Genomic DNA, 23788 nt, shown 5'->3' with positions numbered 1-23788 from the left:
AACAAAACAATCCAATCAATAAGCTGAATAAAGATCACCTGCACTAAGTATTTGAGCTTAGCACCGCACCTTGAAGCACTCCCCTTCTCCAACAATCCTCCCTGCTCTTCTGAACAGACTAAAGCCGACACAAATAAAGAGAGACGTACCTCCCCTTCTCTAGGAGGAATATGAACTAGCCTTCCAGTAATGCTCTGTAAAAGGGGACGTGTCCCTGCTGCACTGTCTCTCGCTAAGCCCATAGTGATGCAGGCACCAGGTATCTCTTAGGAGAGTGAGTATAGCTGCAGGGAAGCTTGTAACATTTCTCTGCCTCTCAAGTCTCTGGTCCTATTTGGATGGAGATTTAGAACCACTTTAGAGCCTTATGTTCATGTGCACATTTGGGGCAAACAATGTAAATTTATAGCTTTTTTGCCACCCCCTGGGAAGCCCGGGTACTGCATACAGTTGCCCATAGACATGAATGCTACGAGTAAACACCTACATATAGCGTGCAGATGTTTTCCCAGAAAGCCTGTGTTCTAGGAATACTTCCACTTGCCCACGTTCAGCTGTGCACAGCCATTCATGTCTATGGGCGGCTGCAAACAATACCAGAGCACAGAAAAAAAGCCAGAACTTCAAGATGTTATCCGTAATGCGCCCAGGTGTATGAGCTCTTAAATACAAAAGCATTACTGTTGGTCATGCTATGAACTTTGGAAAACAAAAATAAGCTGAAATACTGCATTCACCTTTTTTCTCTGTATAATCTTCTATAGCCTCTCGACGTGTCTGTTTTCATTAGCGCTGTGTTTGATGTGCTTGATCCAAGCAGAATTTAAAAATGCATATACTCAAATGTGCTACAACCTCTTTTTGATTAAATTCTCAAATGAGCATGGATATAACCACGTATACACCAGTTTATACATTGAGATAGCAAAGCAGTTATTTCAAATACAAATCTGAAGCATTCTGCCACTGAGAACAAACAGAGAAAAATAATTATCTACCTGAATAATTCTTTTGCTTCTAAAAATTGAAGCTGAGCAAACTGTATAAATCCAGCCTGTTGCAGGATTCTTCTGTACATAACCTGTAGAAAAATAATAGTTTGTGATTTACATACTTGTAGTTTGGATTTACCCTTGGAAAGCCCAGAAAGGTCTTCACAGCCTCCACTCCCACACCAGAGCAGACAAACCAAAAACATTCCCAATGTAACAGCAACTACTATAATGTGGCCTTCAGCTACTATAACTAACTGAGCTTTACTAAATGCAAAAAAGAAGCATGGTAATATTCTCTTTCCAAGAATATTTTACTCTAATGTATAATTGCATTAAAGTAGTACCATTTATTACAAGCAGATATATTACTCAGATGCAGTCTCAGCCCCTGTTCACACCGGTGCGACTTGTCATGTGATTTGCAATTACAAATTGCATGACAAGTGGCACCCTATTGTCAGCAATGAAATAGTTCATATTGGTGTGACTCCGACTTTGCGGTGCCGCACCGATTTGAAAAAGAGGTTTCTGTGCATGAAGCTGCACAGATGTCTTACAACTCACACCTAAAAAAAAAAAAACCGCACTGACATGTGACTTTGAAATCGTGCGGCTTCATTTGAAGTTGTACATTTTCAAAGTCGTATTCAGTGTGAACTAGTGCTAAAAGCTTTAGGTCCATTAAGATCTATTCTCTTTCAACACACATGCTTCTACCGCTTCACAAATGCAGTGGTTGGAAGCAGCAGGTAGTTTGTCTATATTATAAGGGGGAGATTTAAAAGCACACCTGAAATTTCTCCTTTGGAAGATTGCGTCGTGCTCCTTTAGCTAGCACAAGTGCTTCTTCTACTCTCTGGTTTGATAGCAGATCCTGAATCTGTTTCTCCAAAGGTAGGGGAATTAAAACATGCACTCCATTTGTAGTTGCTACAATCACTCGCCCTGTAATACACATGGAATAAAAAGAATCATTTAATTAAAAAAAAGAAAAAAAAATTTAATTAAAAAAAAGAAAAAAAAATTCACAACCCTTAATGGACCCTGTCTCCAACTTTAAAAAAATAGCACAGAAATCAAGTAAATTATTACTTGCAGCTTTTTTTCCCATTACATAAATTATGTTTTTTCACTTGCAATGTGTCAATGAAATCACGAATACTCTAGGAGAATCATCACTCAAGCACAGCCCCCTCCCTCCTTGCATGTCATATTCCTCTCCTAAGAGTATCCAACTATTCTTTGTGCTGGCCCAGCTCCTCCACCCATCTACTCATCTTCCAACACAACCTTTTGTGTATCTGCTAGGAAGAAGAGAAGGGGGATACTACAGAGAGTCCCTTGAGTGACAGCTAAGTCTGCTGGGGTGCCCAGCAGCAGTGTCAGGGCTTTTGGCTGTCTACACAAACAACTTGCTCAAAATATGTTAAATGCACATATAATATTATAAAAAGATGATAGTTGGAATGAATAGTCTGGTGACAGGGTCTCTGACTACTTTGCAGAGCAGGGGGAAAAAAATCAAAAATACCCTTTGTTTACAAGCACAATAAGTAGTTATGGTAAGCAAAGATACTCCTATTCCTCTTGTGTTGCTGCACCTAGGTATGAAACCATTAGTCTACTACTCTGGGCCAGAATGAGGCCTTAGTGTATATGTTGCTAATTTATGTAATAGACTATGTAGGACAGACTTGCCCTGCCCAGTTTTACTGCTCTGACACACCAGAAAAGAGCTCTTCCTCCACCCTGGGTCTAGCCATGTAAGCTACTGAACAGATGAGAACTAAGCTTTCTACACTCACCAGCCACTTTATTAGGTACACCTGTTGAATTGCTTGGCAACACAAATTACTAATCAGACAATCACATGGCAGCAGCTTGATGCATTTAGGCATCTAGATGTGGTGTAGATGAAATGCTGAAGTTCAAACCGAGCATCAGAATGGGGAAACAAGGGAATTTAAGTGATTTTGAACATGGTATGGTTGTTGGTTCCAGATGGGCTGGTCTGAGTATTTCAAAAACTGCTGATCTACTGATCTATCCATAAAACTCTACAGCAAAAAAAGCTATTACACAGGAAATATGTTTATTTAATATGAGCACTATGTTATGTAGAATTTGCAATAAACTAATTTAGAAAGCTATGAAAAGGATAAAGGGGTAAATATCTCATGAGTAAGTTTTATACTACAAAAAGGAGGACCAGAATAAAAAGAATTTCCTCTTTAAATGCTGTAAATGATTAAAATTATAGTAAACCCTCAGTTTTTAAGCACTTTCAACAGCTGAATTAATTACTTACTGGGTATTCAGCATGGTTAACTTTCAATGCTTGCCTTTATTACAGTTTGAGCTGGTGACATGACCACTGTCCCAGGTTTCCCGTTTCAGGCTGTCTCCTTTCTCTTGCTGCACCCTATGAAGTCACCCTTACATGCAGAGATTGCGCCTCCCTACACTGCATGCATCAATAGAAACAATAGCCCCATAGCCTAGGACAGTAAGGAAGTCCCCTGTTCCAGCTTCCTCCTCCAAGCTAACAGACTGCCTGACTGTTTACTGTTAAAATGCAACTAAGTGATATCATTTATTATTTTTTTTGTTGCAGGAGCCTCTAAATCATTGAACCAGCGGTCAGCAGACCGCTAGCGCCATGCAGGTCTCCTGCAGATCTGTCAGTATATCTACTTGCCCGTACGGGATGTACGGGGAAGCCAATATACTGTAAGGAGGACTCAATGAACTACCACGGTGCTACACAGCACCGTGGTCGTTCATTGACAACTGCAAGCAGACAGCCGCTAAGGCTGTTGGGACTTGTAGTTTCTCATTCACAGAACACAGTGACTAAGTGACGGAGCCACATTTTTTTTTTTTAAATTTGACAGCTAGCGAGGGGAGAGAAGATAGCCCCCACTAGCTGTCAAAGCGGGGGGAGCAGGGGCCAGTGCATTCATAACATGTTACACCCTGATTATGGGTGTAATATGTAACATTTTATGAAAGGTGAACTTATCCTTAAACACTTTCCTGTAAAAAAAGGAAATTCAGGGAAGAAGCACTGAGAACAGGAGCCAGCAGCACTGAAAGATGTAAACTGCAAGTGCTGGAGTAGGAATTTTAACAAAATGTTTTCTAGTCAATGTTTACTTCATTGTGCTCAATGTATTGAACTAAAAACGCTGAGGGTTTAATACTGCCGACCGCAATACATATATAAATATTGCAGTTTGCAAGTGGTTTACTGGGGTTATGGCTCAAGATATCAGCCATACCCCCCCCGCGGGGTTTCTCAGGCTTATTGTTTCAACCGGCACGCCCAAGAAACAATCAGACGGTGAGGCTGGCTTGTCACATAGGTGATGAGGGGCTCTGTCATCTCTGAGGACTGGAGTGATGCCAATTTTTGTTTGTTTTTTGTATTTTTAAAGCAGAAGATCAAAAAAATGTATTTGGATCTTTTGTTTTTAAAAGTAAAGGAGATATTTTGGGTCTTTTTGACCCCAGAGCTGTCCTTAACCTCCTTAGCGGTATTCCCGAGTGTAGCTCGGGGTAACATTTCAGTACCAAGAGCGGTAACCCCGAGCTACACTCGGGCTTACCATGCAGCACTGCTCAGGCATGTGTTCTTCACTTACCTTACCCTGCGCTCCCGCGATGTGTCCCCTGCAGCGTCCCCGGCCATCTCCTCCGGCCGATGCCGGCATCCGGCTTCTGTGTCCTGTCCCTGTGACGTCGGGACGTATGGGCGCCGCCGGCGGCGGGAAATTTAAAAATTTTAAAAAATGACATTTTTTTTTTTTTTACATAGTAAAACATTGCTGTCTCAACCAATTTCACATACATTTTGTCCCGAGTGCTTTGTCCGGCGCCCTGCCTGCATTTTGTCTGTTCTTTCTGCCTGGAAACTGAGAAACGTCCATGGCATCCAAAAAGTGTCCCTTTAGGTCAAAAGCGGTTTAGATCAGCTAGAGAACAGCGATAGTAAATCAGAACCACTTGCAGAATTGAGTGATAATGATTCGTGGGGGAAATTCGTCATCAGACACTGAAAACGATTTTGCGACTGAGCTCAGCAAGGTACGAACTTGGCGCTATATTTCAAATTTCAGTGTTTTTGGTTTGATTATATTATTGAATTAAATTTTTTATTATTATTATATTATTTTTATGATTATTTATTAAATTATAATTTATGATTTTGTGTTTCAAATTTTATCATACCCGGGATGTTTACTAGACTCTTGTTCGGACAGATTTCAGTGAGTTTTTCCTAAAAATTACAGGCCTACAATTAAAAAAATACATATTTCCATGCAAAAAAATGGTACCGCTTTCAGCACCAAAAATCTGAAATAATCATACCGCCAGGGAGGTTAAAGACTACCTGTCATCCTTATTTCTATTACAAGGGATGTTTACATTCCTTGTAATAGGAATAAAAGTGATCAAATCAATACATAAATAAAAGGGATAGTGTAAAAATAAATAAGTTTTAAAGCAAAACCATCCCTCCGTGCTCGCGTGCAGAAGTGAGCACATATGTAAGTTGCACATGCATATGTGAGCGGTGTTCGCAGCACACATGTGAAGTTTTGCCATTAATGTTAGAGCAAGAGCAATAATTCTAGTGCTAGACCTCCTCTATTACGCTAAACAGGTAACCTGTAAACATGTGTGTGCAATTTTCAAGCGTGACACGTTATTTACTTGCCGTAACATCATCTTTCATATTTTACAAAAAATTGGGGTATATACAGTATTATGCTTTGTTTTTTTAATTCATTAAAATGTTTTTTTTCACAAGAAATTGCGTTGGAAAAACCGCTGCACAAATACCATGTGACATAAAAAATTGCAATGATCGCCATTTCATTCTCTAGGGTCTTTGCTAAGAAGAAAAACGAAAATATATAATTTATTGGGGTTATAAGTAATTTTCTAGCAAAAAAATACTGATTTAAACTTGGAAACAAAAAAGTGCCACAAAATGCTTGGTCTTCAAGTGGTTAAACAATACAGAAAAGAACGCCATGTAACACCTACCCAGCACACTAACTGATGCCCATAGCCAAAAACAGTTTTACAGTACTTTTCAGGGAGGGTAAACATAGCCAGCCATGGCCATCCTGCAAGAGCTGATGAAACATGACTTCTTTTCCTGTAGTCACTTATCAGTATTCTGCTTAAGTGAATCTCTGCATTATATTCAAACTTATGAGGGCTGTTTGTCTAAAATTCAATCAATGCTAACGTTCCAGTGTCCTGTTGTCCGCTCTGTTCACCCTTATCAAGGCTATGTGAATATATGTGCTGTTGTCCGGTTCCCAGGCATATCCTGTTCTGATAGGAGGAAGGAAACAAGCAAATGCTGACAATATGTAAAAAAACAATAAAAAGATAAAAAAACAAAAAAAACCCTTTACAAACTTCTGGTTCTAACAATTAAAAGAAATGGAGTAATCTGGACTGGAAGATATAGATTTATGTATATTAATGAATAGATGAAATCCATATTATTTAAGGTTTTGTCTGTTCTTTAAATTTTTTTTATCACTGAATCATATGAGGAAAGAAACAGACAAGAAAATGTCTTATTGGCATCTATTCATTGATCATTACAATTGCTCATGTACACTGCATCAATTCCGTCAGTGCCCACAGAGTATGTTTATAGTACTGACTGTGCTTCTGTTTCCCTGTAATAAAGAAACTCTGATCAAAAGAAATGAATAAAAACATGGAATTCCATGCAAAAGTCAACACCACAATCTTACTTATACGTTCCTCTGGTATCATGTTAATGGCACAAAGCCATCAGATGACTGACTTTGGGAATGATGGTTCCTGAAGTTCCTTAGTCATCTGCGCTTCCTCAGCTTGCTGAGTGGTCAATGAAGGGGCAGAAGTATCTTGATGAAGTCACCTCTGTGCTCTATCTGCAATCATGTTCAGTGTTAGGCTGACATGCATTGTACAATGTAGTATAGCCCAGATAGGTGCCTAGTGCTTACCCTTCCAGTCTGAGAGCAGTTTTGTAGAAGAGTACAGTAAACCAATATTAGGACAATTAGGACACATTCCAGTACATAGGCTAGTTGTATGCAAAAATACATTTAATTATATTTTCATATAATGAATGGCTAAAATATATACAGTATATATAAATATACATATATATATATTTTTTTTTTTTATTTGGCTGTATAATTGGTTCTTACATACAGCAAAAGCAGGAGTTGGGGGATAGATTTTTCCATTAGGCTCCCAAAGACCCCTAAAAGCCCAGTGAGAAATGGAACCCTACCCTCTCCATTAACCTGAAATGTTCATAACATTCTGGGTGAATTCACACTGTGTGCAGTGACCGGACATTTTATTGCAGTGCAAAATGCCAGTCACTGCAAGGATACACAGAAAACAATTGTTTTCTGTGTGTCCCGTCCACATTGTAATGCAGCCCGGAGCTGAGCTGCAGCAAGCTGTGATAATCACGCTGCTGTACAGTGACATGAATGAAGTGCACTTTTGTACATGTACCCATGGCACAGAAGGCCTTAGGGCCATCATATTCTAGAATGTTATAAATACATAGAACAGTGTTTTTATACTATATCACAAACCCCAATTCACAACCAGTACCTTCAAAATCCTGCAGGATAACTCCTTCTTTGAAGGGCAGGCTTTGTTTCTGCTGTTGGTCCAGCATGCTGTGCACTGTGATGAATTCTTCATCTAAAGCCAGCACATAAGGGAAAGACACTGCAGCTCCAATTACATTTTCAGACCAACGAACTGGAGCACGCTGGGAGATCCCTGCTACTGTGGCAAACATACCTGCCGAAACAACAACAACAAAGGCTGTTAACAGTTTGCAAAATTTAAGAAAAAATACCAGTAATAGTAACGGCTGGTTTATGCCAAAAAAAAAGCACTCCAGATCCCTCCTGGATGATGTAACTGCATGCACGTTTTAATGCGTTCTGGTGCATGTCTGGATGCATTCCAGATGCTTTATTTCTTCTTTTTTCCCCACTGTACTGGGGTCTGATGCATGTTTGATATGTTCCAGTGCATTTGATGCATTTTACTGTTTTCCAATACAGTCCAGTGCAGGAAAAATGCAGCATGTTTTACTTTTTTTTTCTAGAACATGTTTGTGTTTGATGCAGAAAACACAAATACAAAAAAAACTAAACAAAAACAAACTGGACTGCAAGTGGTGTAACCTGGCCCTAAAATACACACCAGTGGAGAGGAAACTTATTGTTTATTTTATGAAGAGAAATATGTTGAGTGGCTGCCAAGTTGATCTAATAGTTCTAGGACTTTTAAGCCTAGTAAACATGATCAGAAAATCGTACGAAAAATACCGCTTTCAAAGCGATCTTGCGATAAATGTATATTAGTACACAGCTTTCATCCAAAATTGATACTTTTAATCACTGATTAAAGTGGTATTAAGCCCAAAACCAGAAATATTGCAAGCTTACCCATCCTTAAGCTGCATTCGTTTTCTTTTAAAGCTTTTTTTTTTTACCATTTTCACCTGTGATCTGGCCAGTTACACACCTACGGTATATGAGCACCCCCTACCCTGGGATTTACAGTGGGCCAACATACCAGCAACAGTGTGTGCCAACCTTGTGAAGACTTACAGGAAACGTTTGACCTCTGTCATTGCCAACAAAGGATATATAACAAAGTATTGACATGAACTTTTCATATTCACCAAATACTTATTTTCCACCATAATTTGCAAATAAATTCTTTCCAAATCAGCCAATGTGATTGTCTGGATTTTTTTTCTCATTTTGTCTCTCATAGTTGAGGTCTACCTATGATGCCAATTACAGGCCTCTCTCATCTTTTTAAGTGGGAGAACTTGCACAATTGGTGGCTGACTAAATACTTTTTTGCCCCACTGTATATACACTAATTGAAGAGGAAGTAAATGGACCCAGCACTGAATTCATTACAAAGTTGCCAACATCCCAAACGTTGTATACCCAAAAGTGTGTTCCCCAACAATTTGAACTGGGACTTTAAAAGGCAACCCAAAACAGAAAATGTAATTATATAAATCATTTTATTCCCCAAAAAAAAAAAGAGACATCATAATTTAAGACAACACACATGTTAAAAACATACATAATATAGCAAAAGAACTGTCTATATGACTTGCTATGAGCTGACACGTAGTGTTGCACCTTCTCCTACAATCCAGAAGGCAGTGAGAGGTGAATGAACGTCAGCAAGGAATCTGACACGTTTCAGAACATAAGTCTTTCTTCAGGTGTCACCTAACAAATGAAATACAATCAGGAACATACAGTTGTGCTCAAAAGTTTGCATACCCTGGCAGAAATTGTGAAATTTTGCCATTGATATTGAAAATATGACTGATCATGGCAAAAAATGCTCTTTTATTGAAGGATGATGATCATATGAAGCCATTTATTATCAAATAGTTGTTTGGATCCTTTTTAAATCATAATAACAGAAATCACCCAAATGGCTATGATCAAAATGGAATGTTTGGCCTTGGTACAGACACACAAGGTGACACACACGGTTTAAAATGCCAATTAGAGGTTAATGTCCCACATCTGTGGCTTTTTAAATTGCAATTCGTGTTTGTGTATAAATAGTCAATGAGTTTGTTAGCTCTTACAAGGAAGCACTGACTAGGCTAGATACTGAGCCATGGGGATCAGAAAAGAACTGTCAAAAGTCTTGCGTAAAAGGTAATGGAACATTAGAAAGATGGAAAAGGACATAAAAAGATGTCAAAAGCCTTGAATATGCCAATCAGTACTGTTAAATCACCTATTAGGAAGTGGAAAGTTTGGGGATCTCTTGATACCAAGCGCAGGTAGATCAAGAAAGATTGCAGCCATAACTGACAGAAGAATTGTCTGGGATTCAAAGAAAAACCCACAGGCAACCTCAAAAGAAATACAGGCTGCTCTGGAAAAAGATGGTGTGGTTGTTTTTAAGGAGTACAATACGGTGATACTTGAACAAAAATTAGCTGTTTGGTTGAGGTGCCAGAAAGAAACTTTTACTGCACCAATGCCACAAAAAATCCCAGTTACAATATACCTGACAACACCTTGACATGCCTAACCAGGCCTCCTTGTGTCATTGATGCAGTAAAGGCTTCTTTCTGGCACCTCGACCATGCAGCTCATTTTTGTTCAAGTGTCATCATATTGTGCGCCTTCAAAACAACTACACTGTCTTTTTCCAGAGCTGTATTTTTCTTGTGGTTACCTATGGGTTTCCCTTTGTATTCCGAGCAATTCTTCTGGCAGGTGTGACTGTAATCTTTCTTGGTGTACCTGCACTTAGCTTGGTATCAAGAGATCCCCGAACTTTCCACTTCTTAATAGGTGATTTAACAGTACTGATTGGCATAGTCAAGGCTTTGGACATATTTTCATGTTCTTTTCTATCATTATAAAGTTCCATTACCTTGTTACACAAGACTTTTGACAGTTCCTTTCTGATCCGGGTCATTTGGGTGATTTCTGTTATCATTATGATTTAAAAAGGAGCCAGACAACTATTTGATAATACATTTTTTCATATGATCACCATCCCTCAATAAAAAAGCATTTTTTGGCATGATCAGTCATATTTTCAATATCAATGCCAAAATTTCACAATTTCTGCCAGAGTATGCAAACTTTTGAGCACAACTGTATGTAAATCTACAACCTACATACCATCTAATTTTTTTCTGGAATGTTATAGTTGCACAAAGAAAGGCACAAGACAGTCTTTTTCTGATATGCTCATCAGTGGCAACTTGGTGCACCAAGGGCTGGATGGTAAAGGGGGAACTCAAAAAAGGAAGGGGGGAGGAGGACAACCAATCCCCAAACGTGGGCAATCCTCTCACACATGTATCGCCTGAAAGGACAATGGACCCACTTACGTGGATGCAAGAGGACAAGAAAGAGCCTATAAAATACAATATGAAGCCATTACTTTACTGTCTGTCCTCATGAAGACAGCAGAAGAAAGAAAATTAAAATAATCAATACCAACATTGCCACAATATGTGTCTGAAATTAGTCTACTACAAACCAATGGCGTATAAAGATATGAAACGTGTGTATCACAATAGTGTATATATGCCACAGTAGTCTGGGACTATCTTCACCAAGTATTATGCGGACCCTTCAGATCCTCTCAGGGGGCTTATCAAGATATTAAATGAACTTCATGTCTTATAGTAGATGTATATACTAGCAATAAAGGGAGCCTAAACTTCTGTGAAAAAGTACAAATCTACAACCCATTGGCCACGGACACTCTAAAATTAATATGTATCAACAATATAAGTTAAATAGGGATCTAAGGGATTAGCTGTGTAGGCTGAGTGTCACGTAACAAGTGACTAAAGGAATAATGCACTCCCCACAAGACCACAAGAGGATTTGTGGAAGAATGTAGGGTCAAAAAAGAAGGAGTAAATAGTTCTTGTTTACCTGAATTCCCCAATACTTCTCCGAGAGTGAGCACCTCCAGTTAGTAGTGAAGTGGCATTCAGAAGATCTTCCATGTATTGCATAATATGAAGTTTAAATATGGCATCTAAACGCTCACACATGCGCAGTACCAACACTGAACCACGCATGTGCGAATCCGCCATCATGGCAACCCCGAGGCGCCTACACAGCAAAGGGGTGGGATGACATAACACGCAGGCTACCTACCGGCACACAAATCTAGCGACTAGCATGCCAGTGACAGCGGGATGGGAAAGCCCAAGTAGGGGGAAGAGTGGACAGCGCAGCCCTACAATCCCCCTCTACACAGCTGGACACTAAAACAGGGCCGGCCGGGGAGAACCAGCTGGCCCTGGTGCACCGGGTGGAGATGAAGAACACACCCAGGGGAAGAGTCTCCCCTCCAAAACAGAAAAGCAAAACTAGGTTAGTGAAGTGAGCCTTGGATCGCAACAATGTGCTATCTAGTGGTGATAGTACAAAACATGCATATAAAGCAAACCAGAATATGTGCAAAGTGCAACTAAATCTCAGCAAGCTAGATATAGACAAAGTACAAAAATACAACTAATGCATAAACAGAATGGCAAGCATGGCCCCCAAAAAATGTCAATAAGACGATGTTATGTATGAGTAATTTATGGGGTCTGACAACGTGGAACAAGGAGGACTAGATGACAATGGTCCAAAAATGGAATTCTCTCTATCTCTCCCAGCCACCCAAAACAAAACCGTCCAAAAAGGGCTTAAAACTGAGTGTATCTTTTAGCCCTGGGGGGGGAGTGGCGTCAAGTGACACAATCCAGCTGGTTTAATTTTGGAGTAAAAGTTTGTTCCAATCTCCCCCTCTACCACTAGGGTGGACCCTATCAGGGATGGCAAATGAGATTTTAGGAAACTTGCTGCCATGAATGTCCCTAACATGGCGACCTAAGGGTAAATCCGGATTAGCTGATTTCATACTGAAAATATGGTGATATGCTCGTTTCCGAAATTCAAGCTTGGTTTGCCCAGTGTAAAAGCCTCCACAGCCACAACTCAGTAAATAGACCACTCCCACCATTTTACAATTTGCAAAGTGTCGAGGTCTATATCTATCCCCATTTGGTAGAATGGTATCACTGTCGGTATTCATATATTGACAAAAGGGGCAGTCCCCTCATCTAAACGTACCTACGTTTTTACAGGGGTCCTTTTTAGAGCAGCCTACAAAATCACTATGTACTAAATAATTTTTCAACAATTTTGCTTTATGGTAAGTTGTGTTATATGTTAAATTACAATGTCTCTATTTTTAGAATAAAATGATTCATATACCGTATATACTCGAGTATAAGCCGACCCGAATATAAGCCGAGGTACCTAATTTTACCACAAAAAACTGGGAAAAACTATTGACTCGAGTATAAGCCGAGGGTGGGAAATGAGGCACCTACTATAAAATTGTTATAAGTAGGAATAGTGCCCCATCGTTGGTGTCAGTGGGAGGAATAGTGCCCCATCGTTGGTGTCAGTGGGAGGAATAGTGCCCCATCGTTGGTGTCAGTGGGAGGAATAGTGCCCCATCGTTGGTGTCAGTGGGAGGAATAGTGCCCCATCGTTGGTGTCAGTGGGAGGAATAGTGCCCCATCGTTGGTGTCAGTGGGAGGAATAGTGCCCCATCGTTGGTGTCAGTGGGAGGAATAGTGCCCCATCGTTGGTGTCAGTGGGAGGAATAGTGCCCCATCGTTGGTGTCAGTGGGAGGAATAGTGCCCCATCGTTGGTGTCAGTGGGAGGAATAGTGCCCCATCGTTGGTGTCAGTGGGAGGAATAGTGCCCCATCGTTGGTGTCAGTGGGAGGAATAGTGCCCCATCGTTGGTGTCAGTGGGAGGAATAGTGCCCCATCGTTGGTGTCAGTGGGAGGAATAGTGCCCCATCGTTGGTGTCAGTGGGAGGAATAGTGCCCCATCGTTGGTGTCAGTGGGAGGAATAGTGCCCCATCGTTGGTGTCAGTGGGAGGAATAGTGCCCCATCGTTGGTGTCAGTGGGAGGAATAGTGCCCCATCGTTGGTGTCAGTGGGAGGAATAGTGCCCCATCGTTGGTGTCAGTGGGAGGAATAGTGCCCCATCGTTGGTGTCAGTGGGAGGAATAGTGCCCCATCGTTGGTGTCAGTGGGAGGAATAGTGCCCCATCGTTGGTGTCAGTGGGAGGAATAGTGCCCCATCGTTGGTGTCAGTGGGAGGAATAGTGCCCCATCGTTGGTGTCAGTGGGAGGAATAGTGCCCCATCGTTGGTGTCAGTGGGAGGAATAGTGCCCCATCGTTGGTGTCAGTGGGAGGAATAATGCCCCATCGTTGGTGTCAGTGGGAGGAATAATGCCCCATCATTAGTATCAGTGGGAAGAATAGTGCCCCATCATTGGTGTCAGTGGGAGGAATAGTGCCCCATCATTGGTGTCAGTGGGAGGAATAGTGCCCCATCATTGGTGTCACTGGGAGGAATAGTGCCCCATCCTTGGTATCAGTGGGAGGAATAGTGCCCCATCATTGGTGTCAGTGGGAGGAATAGTGCCCCATCATTGGTGTCAGTGGGAGGAATAGTGCCCCATCATTGGTATCACTGGGAGGAATAGTGCCCCATCATTGGTGTCACTGGGAGGAATAGTGCCCCATCGTTGGTGTCAGTGGGAGGAATAGTGCCCCATCGTTGGTGTCAGTGGGAGGAATAGTGCCCCATCGTTGGTGTCAGTGGGAGGAATAGTGCCCCATCGTTGGTGTCAGTGGGAGGAATAATGCCCCATCATTAGTATCAGTGACACCAATGATGCGGCACTATTCCTCCCACTCACACCAATGACACTTGCTGACCCCTGTTGCAGTATGGTGCTGCTGCAGCCAGCATATGTGGTTGCAGCAGCACCTCTGCACTGCACACTTACCGGCTTTTCCCTCACTTGATTTTCGCGGGTCCGCTCGGCTCCGCCTCCTTGTCCGTGATTGGCCGCCTGTGTACCTTTCCTGAGCTACAGTTCTGGCGGCCAATCACCGCTGAGGAGACGGAGCCGAGCGGCAGGAGTGAGGGAGTGGCCGGAGTGACGGAAGGAGCAGCGCTTCCTGGATGGATCATCGTGGGAGCCAGGTGACAGCAGCCCTCTGCCCACCCCTGTACGCGCCCCCCTTGACGGAGCCTCGTCTGCAGACGTTGACTCGAGTATAAGCTGAGGGGGCCATTTTTCAGCACAAAAAATGTGCTGAAAAACTCGGCTTATACTCGAGTATATACGGTAATTACATTATGTTTTGGGTTGCCTTTAAAGTCCCAGTTCAAATTGTTGGGGAACACACCTTTGGGTATAATTGCAGAGGAACATCAGCTCACACTGCAGTTACAGTAACAGTTTTCTTTTTCTTTTATGGCACAAAGGTTTTTCATGAATGTGTAAAAGCTCAATATTGTAAGCACCCCTGTGGTAAATGAAGTGCACGTCCATCGTCCATCCGCCCCTCCACCCCCACGCATTTCCTTGCCTGCTAGCTGCATTCCTGGAAAAGGGTCTGTTAGGTATGGCTTTTGGTTGAGGTCCTGCACCATTTTTTTGTTTTTTTGGCAAGAGGTTCCCCTGTAAAATCCATACCAGACTCAGAGGGCCCACAGGTTTTTTTTATGTTTTTTTTTTTTTCTTTTTTATGCTGGCTCTTTTGTTTACATTCTACTGTGAGTGGGGAATCCCCTGCAGCAGGGATGACACGATTGTTAGGATGGTTTCGGCTCCTTAACAACCAAAGACTCATCTCTGTGCTAGTGCCAGCTCCTAACAACCAACACAAATCACAGGCAAAAATGCACCAAAAAAATGCATGTACATGTGTTCTTGGTGCTGCTCCATTGAAGACAATGGGACACAATTCACACTGCATTGCAAAAGACAGAGACAGTAATGATATACAGTGGAGCTCCGCTGTCAGTCACAATCTTTGAGGATCCCCATGTGATGTGGGGCAGAGTTTTGTGCAGGAAAGAGGAAGTACTCAGCTTTCATACAGGAACCCAGAGCATGGACAGACCAACTCGCAACATAGGAAACTGTAACACACTCACAAAAGCGTTGTCTTGTGACTTCAATCAATGTCAGGCCGAGCACTGGTTAAAGCTTGTAGGAGGAGTTTTCATTCTCCTCTGCCTGTCCTATAAAGCTGCATGATCCCTAACCCTCTCTCTGGATACTGCTGATTGGCCCTGTGCTAATCACATGCACCCTCCCCCAAAAAAAAAAAACACCAAACACTCTCTAGCAATACACACCAAAGTAAGCATATGCAGAGTGCCTCCTAGGCCTTCAGCAGATGGATTGGGGACTGTGGAAGAAGGGGAGGATCAGAGGAGACAGGATCAAACACTCTTTTTACACAATGTGGAGGATTAAGCCCTTAGGTTCCACAGTGAGTATAACAAGCATGCTTTACTGCATATACAGTCTGATCAGTCGGGTCAGCAGGGACTGGCCTAATTTCAATTCATGTGTGGCCACTAATGATCGATTTCTGTCGAACAGGCTTGTTGGAGAATGCTTTGCAATCACTGGTTGTAGCTGCACCTCTTCTCAGACAAGAAAAAGGGCTAAGTATACAGTATCTCACAGAAGTGAGTACACCCCTTATATTTTTGTAAATATTTTATTATATCTTTTCATGTGATAACACTGAAGAAATGACACTTTGCTACAATGTAAAGTAGTGAGTGTACAGCTTGTATAACAATGTAAATTTGCTGTCCCCTCAAAATAACTCAGCACACAGCCATTAATATCTAAACCGGTGGCAACAAAAGTAAGTACACCCCTAAGTGAAACTGTCGAAATTGGGCCCAAGTAGCCATTTTCTCTCCCCGGTGTCATGTGACTCATTAGTGTTACAAGGTCGCAGGTGTGAATGGGGAGCAGGTGTGTTATATTTGGTGTTATTGCTCTCACTTTCTCATACTGGTCACTGGAAGTTCAACATGGCACCTCATGGCAAAGAACTCTCTGAGGATCTGAAAAAAAAGAATTGTTGCTCTACATAAAGATGGCCTAGGCTATAAGAAGATTGCCAATACACTAAAACTGAGCTGCAGCACGGTGGCCAAAAGCATACAGCAGTTTAACAGGACAGGTTCCACTCAGAACAGGCCTGGCCATGGTCGACCAAAGAAGTTGAGTGCACGTGCTCAGCGTCAGGGTGCTGAGCGGTCGCACAGTTGCATGCAATTAAGAAAAACACATGTGCTGAGAGTGTGTGCCCTGTGCACTCCCAGCACAAATGTCCAGTACTCACGGAAAGGTCCCAATCTCCGCTTTCGATCGTGACCTTTCCCAATCATGTGACTGCTGTGACGGCGAATCACGGCGGTCACATGACCTTAAAACCCCACCCCGCCTCCCGAAACCTATAAAGAGCCAGAAGGCGCCGGCGCCAAGGGGTTAATAAGGTCATGACTCTTTCTTATCACCTGTTGCATCTCATTGTTCACAATCTCCTACAGTCTTTCTTTGTAGACACTTCCCGTTTGTATGCTGTTCGTGTGTTCCAGTGATACCTGTATGGTATTTCTTATAACAGTTTTCCTGATGGTGACAACTGTGAATCATACCTGCATAATGTATGTTGAAAGGACCACTTGTAGTCTATTGTAAATCCGTGGGACAGGGTGACAATGGTAAAAGCATAACTGGAAGACCGAGAATTGTCACCCCCTATACCAGAAGCATCTACACAAGGGCCTACATGGCAAAAATACAATTCAGATTTAACCACTTGCCAACCGTACTATAGCTGAATGACAGCTACAGCACAGTTGTCCATTTCTGGGAGGGCGTCATATGATGTCCTCCCAGAATGCGCCCTCCCGCGTTCTCCGTGATCGCTGTGTCCTACAGACTCAGCTGATCAAGTGATGTGGTAACAGGCCAATCACAGCGGCCTTTTACCATGTGATAAGCTGTGTCCAATGACACAGCAGATCATCGGTAAATGCAGTTGCCAGTTATCGACTGCACTTTCCTCACGCTGTCACAGCATGAGGAAAGTACTGCAGACAACCAGCAATTGTCAGAGGACGGATCGGCACCGATCATCAGGGCACTGCTGATCAGTGCCCAGAAGTGCTACCCAACAGTGCCCCCATCAGTGCTGCCCAGCAGTGTCGCCAGTCAGTGCCACCCATCAGTGCATATCAGTGCCAGCTCATCAGTGCCGCCTATCAGTGCTGTTTATCTGTGCCAAAATGATAAAAATTTCATATGAGTAAATGTTGCATGACCGTGCAATTGTCAAAGTGCGACAGTGCTGAAAGCTGAAAATTGGCCTAGGCATGAAGGGGGTATACGTGCCCCGTAGGCAAGTGGTTAAAAATACTGAATATGAATTTTGAAATTATATTAAGATGGTACAGCTTACATGACATGTTAGCTATTGAGTTTACTGCTACTTTAAGTAGATTTCTATCACCATAAGAAAAGGTCAGAAAAATGGCATACTCTGGAAAGAATTAAAGAAAATAGGACATACTTTATATGTTTCATTAACCAAAAATAAAACATTACTTTTGAAGCATGATATTATAATAAATTATTCATTTCAATCTAAAATGTAAACATATATTGTACCCACCTAATCCTCCAGGTCCTGCCAACAGAAACTCCTGTCTGCTGATTCTCTTAATAATTGGTTTCTTCTGTTCGCTGGGATAAGGAAAGAGATCCTGGCAGTGCCCTGTATTATAATTTAGAATGACATATCGACTGCTGAGTGCCAGGCACAGATAATATCCATCAGCAGCAAGAGAACATGGCTGTTCAGGTGTAGCCACTTCTCGAACTATCTGTACCCGTTCCTGTCCCACACTGAAGATCTGCACTGTTCGTTTCTTGGAGGAGATCAAGCAGACCTCTACACTGAATGGGTCTCCGCTTACTGGATTCTCATTCAGGGTGAAGCTAAGAACACCCCTGATCTTAGTCCCTGGTACTGGCTCAAGAGAGTCACTGCACAGCAAAAAAATTGTATTATCACACAGAACAAGTAACCGGTCAAGGGCAGAGGCGGCTCTCATTTCACATATAGGCTTCTTCACACCTAGCTGTCTCTGGTTTTGTCGGCTGGTAGTAAAACTAGTGTTAGGATAATCTGACTGCTGACCCAGTGAAAGTCCAGCTGACTCCGTGCCATTTTCTTCCACCAGCAGAAGATGGTGAATGCAGCTATCACTGCTGCCAATGTACAGATCATGTCCAGAGCACTCCAAGCACTCAATCTGTATTCCAGCAGGGAGGTGCTCCTTTCCAGATGCACACACCAATCTGAAGGCCTGCACACTCATGGCCAAGGAGAGGGGAGCCCCAGGGCGTCCTGTAAAGTTAAAAGGAAATGCAGTCAGAAACATTTAAAAAATATATATTTTTTCATAGCCACAAAATGTCATCTTCTTCACTGGCTGGGCAAAAGCAGTGTTTGTGGAATCCTTGCAAAGCAGAGACAAGAAAGAATAAAGAAGACTAAGGTAATATTTTAACATTTCAAAATACGTCTCTCAACTAAGCAGTCATGTTTTCACCAGGACAGGACAAAATTAAAAATCTCTAGCAGGGAGACAATAGGAACAAGAATACTTAGTAGGGTGTTTTTTTTTTCCTTTCTGTGTACCTAAGGAGATGTTCTCTCACTTCCTGCCTCAGTAACAACATTGTAGCCAGGATAGAAAGTCTCCTAATCAGGACACAGATGGTAAAAACTGACACAGGTTTTAACCATTCACCACTATATCCATAACTAAATAAAAGAGTTAGTGCTTCAGATATACAATTAGGTCTATTTATATTTGTACACGGGCACAATTTTCATACTTTTGGCTCTGTATGCCACTATAATAAATTAAAAGAAACAATCCAAATGAATCTGAAGTGCAGACTTTCAGCTTTAATTGAAGGGATTAAACATAAATATCAAGTACAAATTTTAGGTACTGCAACCATTTTTATAGACAGTCCCTCCATTTTCAGGGGCTCAAATGTAATTGGACAAATGAATATAATCATAAATAAAATGTTCATTGGTAATATTTTGTTGAGAATCCTTTACTGGCAATGACTGCCTGAAGTCTGGAACCCATGGACATTACCAAAGACTGGGTTTCCTCCTTTTTGATGCTTTGCCAGGCTCTATCTGCAGCTGTCTTCAGTTGTTCTTTGTTTGTGGGTCTTTCTGCCTTTAGTTTTGCCTTCAGCAAGTGAAATGCATGCTCAATTGGGTTGAGTTTAGGTGATTGACTCAGCCATTGCAGAATAATCTACTTCTTTTCCTTCATAAACTCCTGGGTTGCTTTTGCAGTGTGTTTTTGATCAATGTCCATCTGTACTGTGAAGTGCCGCCCAATCAACTTTGCTGCATTTGGCTGAATCTGGGCTGACAGTATATCTGTAAACACTGCAGAATTCATCCAGGTGCTTCTGTCACATCATCAATAAACACCAATGACCCAGTGCCACTGGAAGCCATGCATGCCCATGCCATCACACTGCCTCCACCATGTTTTACAGATGACGTTGTGTGCTTTGGATCTGGAGCTGTTCCAAGCCTTCTCCACACTTTTTTCTTCCCAACATTCTGGTACAGATTAATCTTAGTTTTATCCATCCAAAGAATGCTTTTCCAGAACCGGTCTGGCTTTTTTAGATGTTTTTTGGCAAATTCTAATCTGGCTTTTCTATTCTTCAGGCTTATGAATGGTTTGCACCGTGTGGTGAACCCTCTGTATTTGCTCTCGTGAAGTCTTCTCTTGACTGTAGACTTTGACAATGATACGCCCACCTGCTAGAGAGTGTCCTTCACTTGTCTGGATGTTGTGAATGGATTTTCCTTCACCATAGAGATTATCCTGCTATCATCCACCACTGTTGTCTTCTGTGGACATCCATGCATTTTTATGTTGCTGAGCTCACCAATGCATTCTGATTTCTCCAGATTGTACCAAACTGTTGCTTCTATCTCTCTGATGGATTTTTTTCATTTTTGAAGCCTCACAATGGCCTGTTTAACTTGCATGGACAGCTCCTTTGAATGCATGATGTAGGTTCACAGCAATAGATTCTAAATGCAAATACCACACTTAGAATCAACTCCAGACCTTCTATGTGCTTAACTGATGAAGAAATAACGAAGTAGCCCACAGATGGCCATGAAACAGCTTTTGATTCAATTGTCCAATTACTTTTGGTCCCTTGAAAAAGGGGGGATGGCTGCTCTTAAGAGCTGTAATTCTTAAACCCTTCCTCCAGTTTGGATGTACATACCCTCAAATTAAATCTGAGGGTGTGCACTTTCAGCCCATATCCATTATATAACTATAGCTTTAATATGTTTTAGTAAACACCTGAAAATCTAAAATTGTGACTGTGTCCAAATATATATGGACCTAACCAGGGGCGGACAAACCATTTGGAAACTCGGGCACTGCCCAAGGGCCCGGGGTCACCAGGGGGCCCCATGAGATGCCCCTGGTACCTTTTTCATAGGCTTTTTTGAGTTTGAGCAAGGACACAGGGGCCCCATGATCCCCTATTGCCCGGGGGCCACATGAGTTGTCAGTCCGCCCCTGGACCTAACTGTAATTCTAGACCCCTTTCAAGTTCCGTTTGTCCATATTTCATCCATCTGTTGATGGATGAAAAAACGGACATCAATGCATCTCTAAGGAAAAAAAGGCTGTAAACGGATGATCATCTATTTACATTCGCATCCATGAACATCTGTTTTTTGGAATAGATTAAAAAAACAAAAAAGGACGAAAAATGGATGTAAATAGACAAACAATCCATTTTTGCATTGGTAGTACATGCAAAAAACTGTAAAATGGATCAGTTTTTTCTTTGAAAAACGTGACATAACTGATGGAAAAAAAAAAATGGGATGCCTGTGTGAAAGGACCAATAGTGGAAATTAAGGAATTTAACAAAAGACTGCAAGCAGGCAGGCTATTACTGAGAAAGACAAGCAATGCCTCCACTGCTATAAAATATTCCTACCTTTCTGCTCGCATTCTTCTGCAGCATTTATGCTCCATTCACACCTATGCAGTTTGCTTTTTGTCCATTTTATAGTGCTTTTCTACACGAGTTTGACACGTTTTTACCGCGTTTGGCATTTTGTTCACCTCCTTTTTTTCTCTTTTTAAAGCGGAATTTTTTTTTTTTTGCTGGGCAGACTAAAAATGCAAAATGCTGTAAAATTGCAACAAAAACGCACTCCCATGCATTTCAGCAGGTTATCCATTGAACTCTATTTCTCAGTTTCCAGGCAGAAGGAACAGTAAAAATGCAGGCAGGGCACAGGACAAAGCACTCGGGACAAAATGTATGTGAAATGGTTTGATACAGTAATGTTTTACTATGTGATTTTAGTGTATTTAGTGAATGTCACTTTTTCACATTTTTAAATTTCCTGCCGTTCCATCCCCGTACGTCCCGACATCGCAGGGAATGGAACCCAGAAGACGGATGCTGACATCGGCCGGAGGACATTACAGGGGACACTGCAGGAGGGACATCGCAGGAGCGCAGGACAAGGTAAGTGAAGAAGAGATCCTGGAGCAGCGCTGCAGAGTATTCCCGAGTGTAGCTCGGGGTTACCGCTTGTGGTACTAAACTTTACCCCGAGCTACACTCGGGAATACCTTCAGGGAGGTTAATTTGAATAGGCTGCCATAACCTCAGGACAGGCAAGAAATAAGTCCCTGCACTATTTTTTAAATTGCAGCCAGCACAGGAACCAAGGTTCCCAGTAAGTTTGCGATTTCCAGTGTTGGCGGCGTGCCATTAGGATTAATGGCACCCACCCAAGGGTCCAACATTTCTCTGTGAAAGTGGTTGCACCTGCCAGTGTTTGTGCAGGTCCTGCAGCGGCACCACCCCACACAGATGTTAACTGAGCCTAAGAGAAACATGGAAAACAGAATATTTGCCATCCCTGTAACTTATGGAATTAAATCGTTTCACATTTCACCTTTCAACATTATGTCAGGAAAATCAGAGCCAGATTATGCACAAGGCAGTATGGGCAGGAGCCTAGAAACCAATGGGCGCCCAGGGAGTCCAGCTACAACAACATTTATGCTCCAGCAGGGGGATATCCCAATTGGTTAAAGCTGTACATCTGCCTGCCAATTCACAAGGGAGGAAATACTTGTAGGTGATTATGTCTCATAAGAAATACTGTGGGATATCAGAAATGCACAGCTTTGCTGTGCCTACTACAATCCTTATCAATGCACTTGAAGGGATGGGGGCCAACTCTATCACCTTGCCAAGGGCCACAATTGTTTCTAATCGCTGCAGTAAACCTACTTTAGATAGCATAGCATGTGATAACAGTAGGAAACAGTCCTTGTGTACATAGCTGACATGGGCCAACGGTTACTGCACTGCTTATGGATTTAACATAATGGAAAAACAAACTCATTCCTTAAAGCACTGCCCACACCTAAAATGGAATTAATACGGAATCTAGAAAGCTGAGGATATATTGTGAAGCAAGATCCTTTTTTTCTTTTAATTGATACCCTATTATCAGTTTTTGTGAAGTACGTGTACGTTAAAAGTTGCACTGGATATTAATTTTTTTTTTTTACAATAAATAAAACATTTTACAATAAATAAAACAGCCAGCAAATTTATGTATGGAACCTCTTGCACTCTTTGAAACTAGAGCCTGTAACTGTGTAGCAAATCTGCCAGGCTTGACCTTTAAAGTGTAAATGTATCAAGCCTGGCAGATTTGTAACACAGTTACAGGCATTCATTTTAGTGAGTTAAAGTGGTGCCACTGTCCTCTACTAATAAATGAACCAGAGCCACATACTGCTACCTATGTATCAAAGACCGATTCTAAACAGGCATAATATTGCAAAGCCAATTTTTTTTTAATTCTGAGTTACTACTCAACAGTTAAATGAGCAAACTGAACCCAGATGTGCAGCTTAAAGTACACTAAAAAAAGGGATTCCAGCTTGCAAATCAGCCAGTTAGTACACTAGAGTATGGAGATTAGAGTGTTACTAAACCCAGGACCCTGGGTATCTGCTCTCCCATTGTACACAGAACATGGAAATGCAAATATTTTAGTAAATATAAACTGCTAAATACCTTTTCTTACCAGCAGTTAGAGTAGTTTTGTGACTTCTATCAGTGTCCAGCAGTGCACTGGTTAAAGCTTGTAGGAAGAGTTTTCATTCTCCCCTGAGTGTCCTAGAAGGCTG

At 41.8% G+C, this 23788-nt stretch overlaps 1 protein-coding gene across 1 annotated transcript in view; it reads right to left on the bottom strand.

Annotated features, from left to right (window-relative positions):
• TGFBRAP1 (transforming growth factor beta receptor associated protein 1) overlaps window positions 1-23788 on the bottom strand; it is a 43361-nt gene that overhangs the window by 15609 nt on the left and 3964 nt on the right. The window contains exons 2-5 of the mRNA XM_089681236.1: window positions 18151-18888; window positions 7644-7838; window positions 1786-1940; window positions 999-1081 (exon numbers count right to left, since the gene is read on the bottom strand). Of these exons, the coding sequence (XP_089537362.1) occupies window positions 999-1081; window positions 1786-1940; window positions 7644-7838; window positions 18151-18859 (1142 nt within the window). The 5' untranslated portion in view covers window positions 18860-18888. The remainder of the gene's footprint in view (window positions 1-998; window positions 1082-1785; window positions 1941-7643; window positions 7839-18150; window positions 18889-23788) is intronic.

This window comes from Staurois parvus, unplaced genomic scaffold, assembly GCF_062004578.1.
Source record: "Staurois parvus isolate SC_StPar_1 unplaced genomic scaffold, SC_StPar_1.0 ptg000262l, whole genome shotgun sequence".
In the NCBI taxonomy this organism is placed as follows: domain Eukaryota; kingdom Metazoa; phylum Chordata; class Amphibia; order Anura; family Ranidae; genus Staurois; species Staurois parvus.
This window is presented reverse-complemented; position numbering and strand designations above follow the sequence as displayed.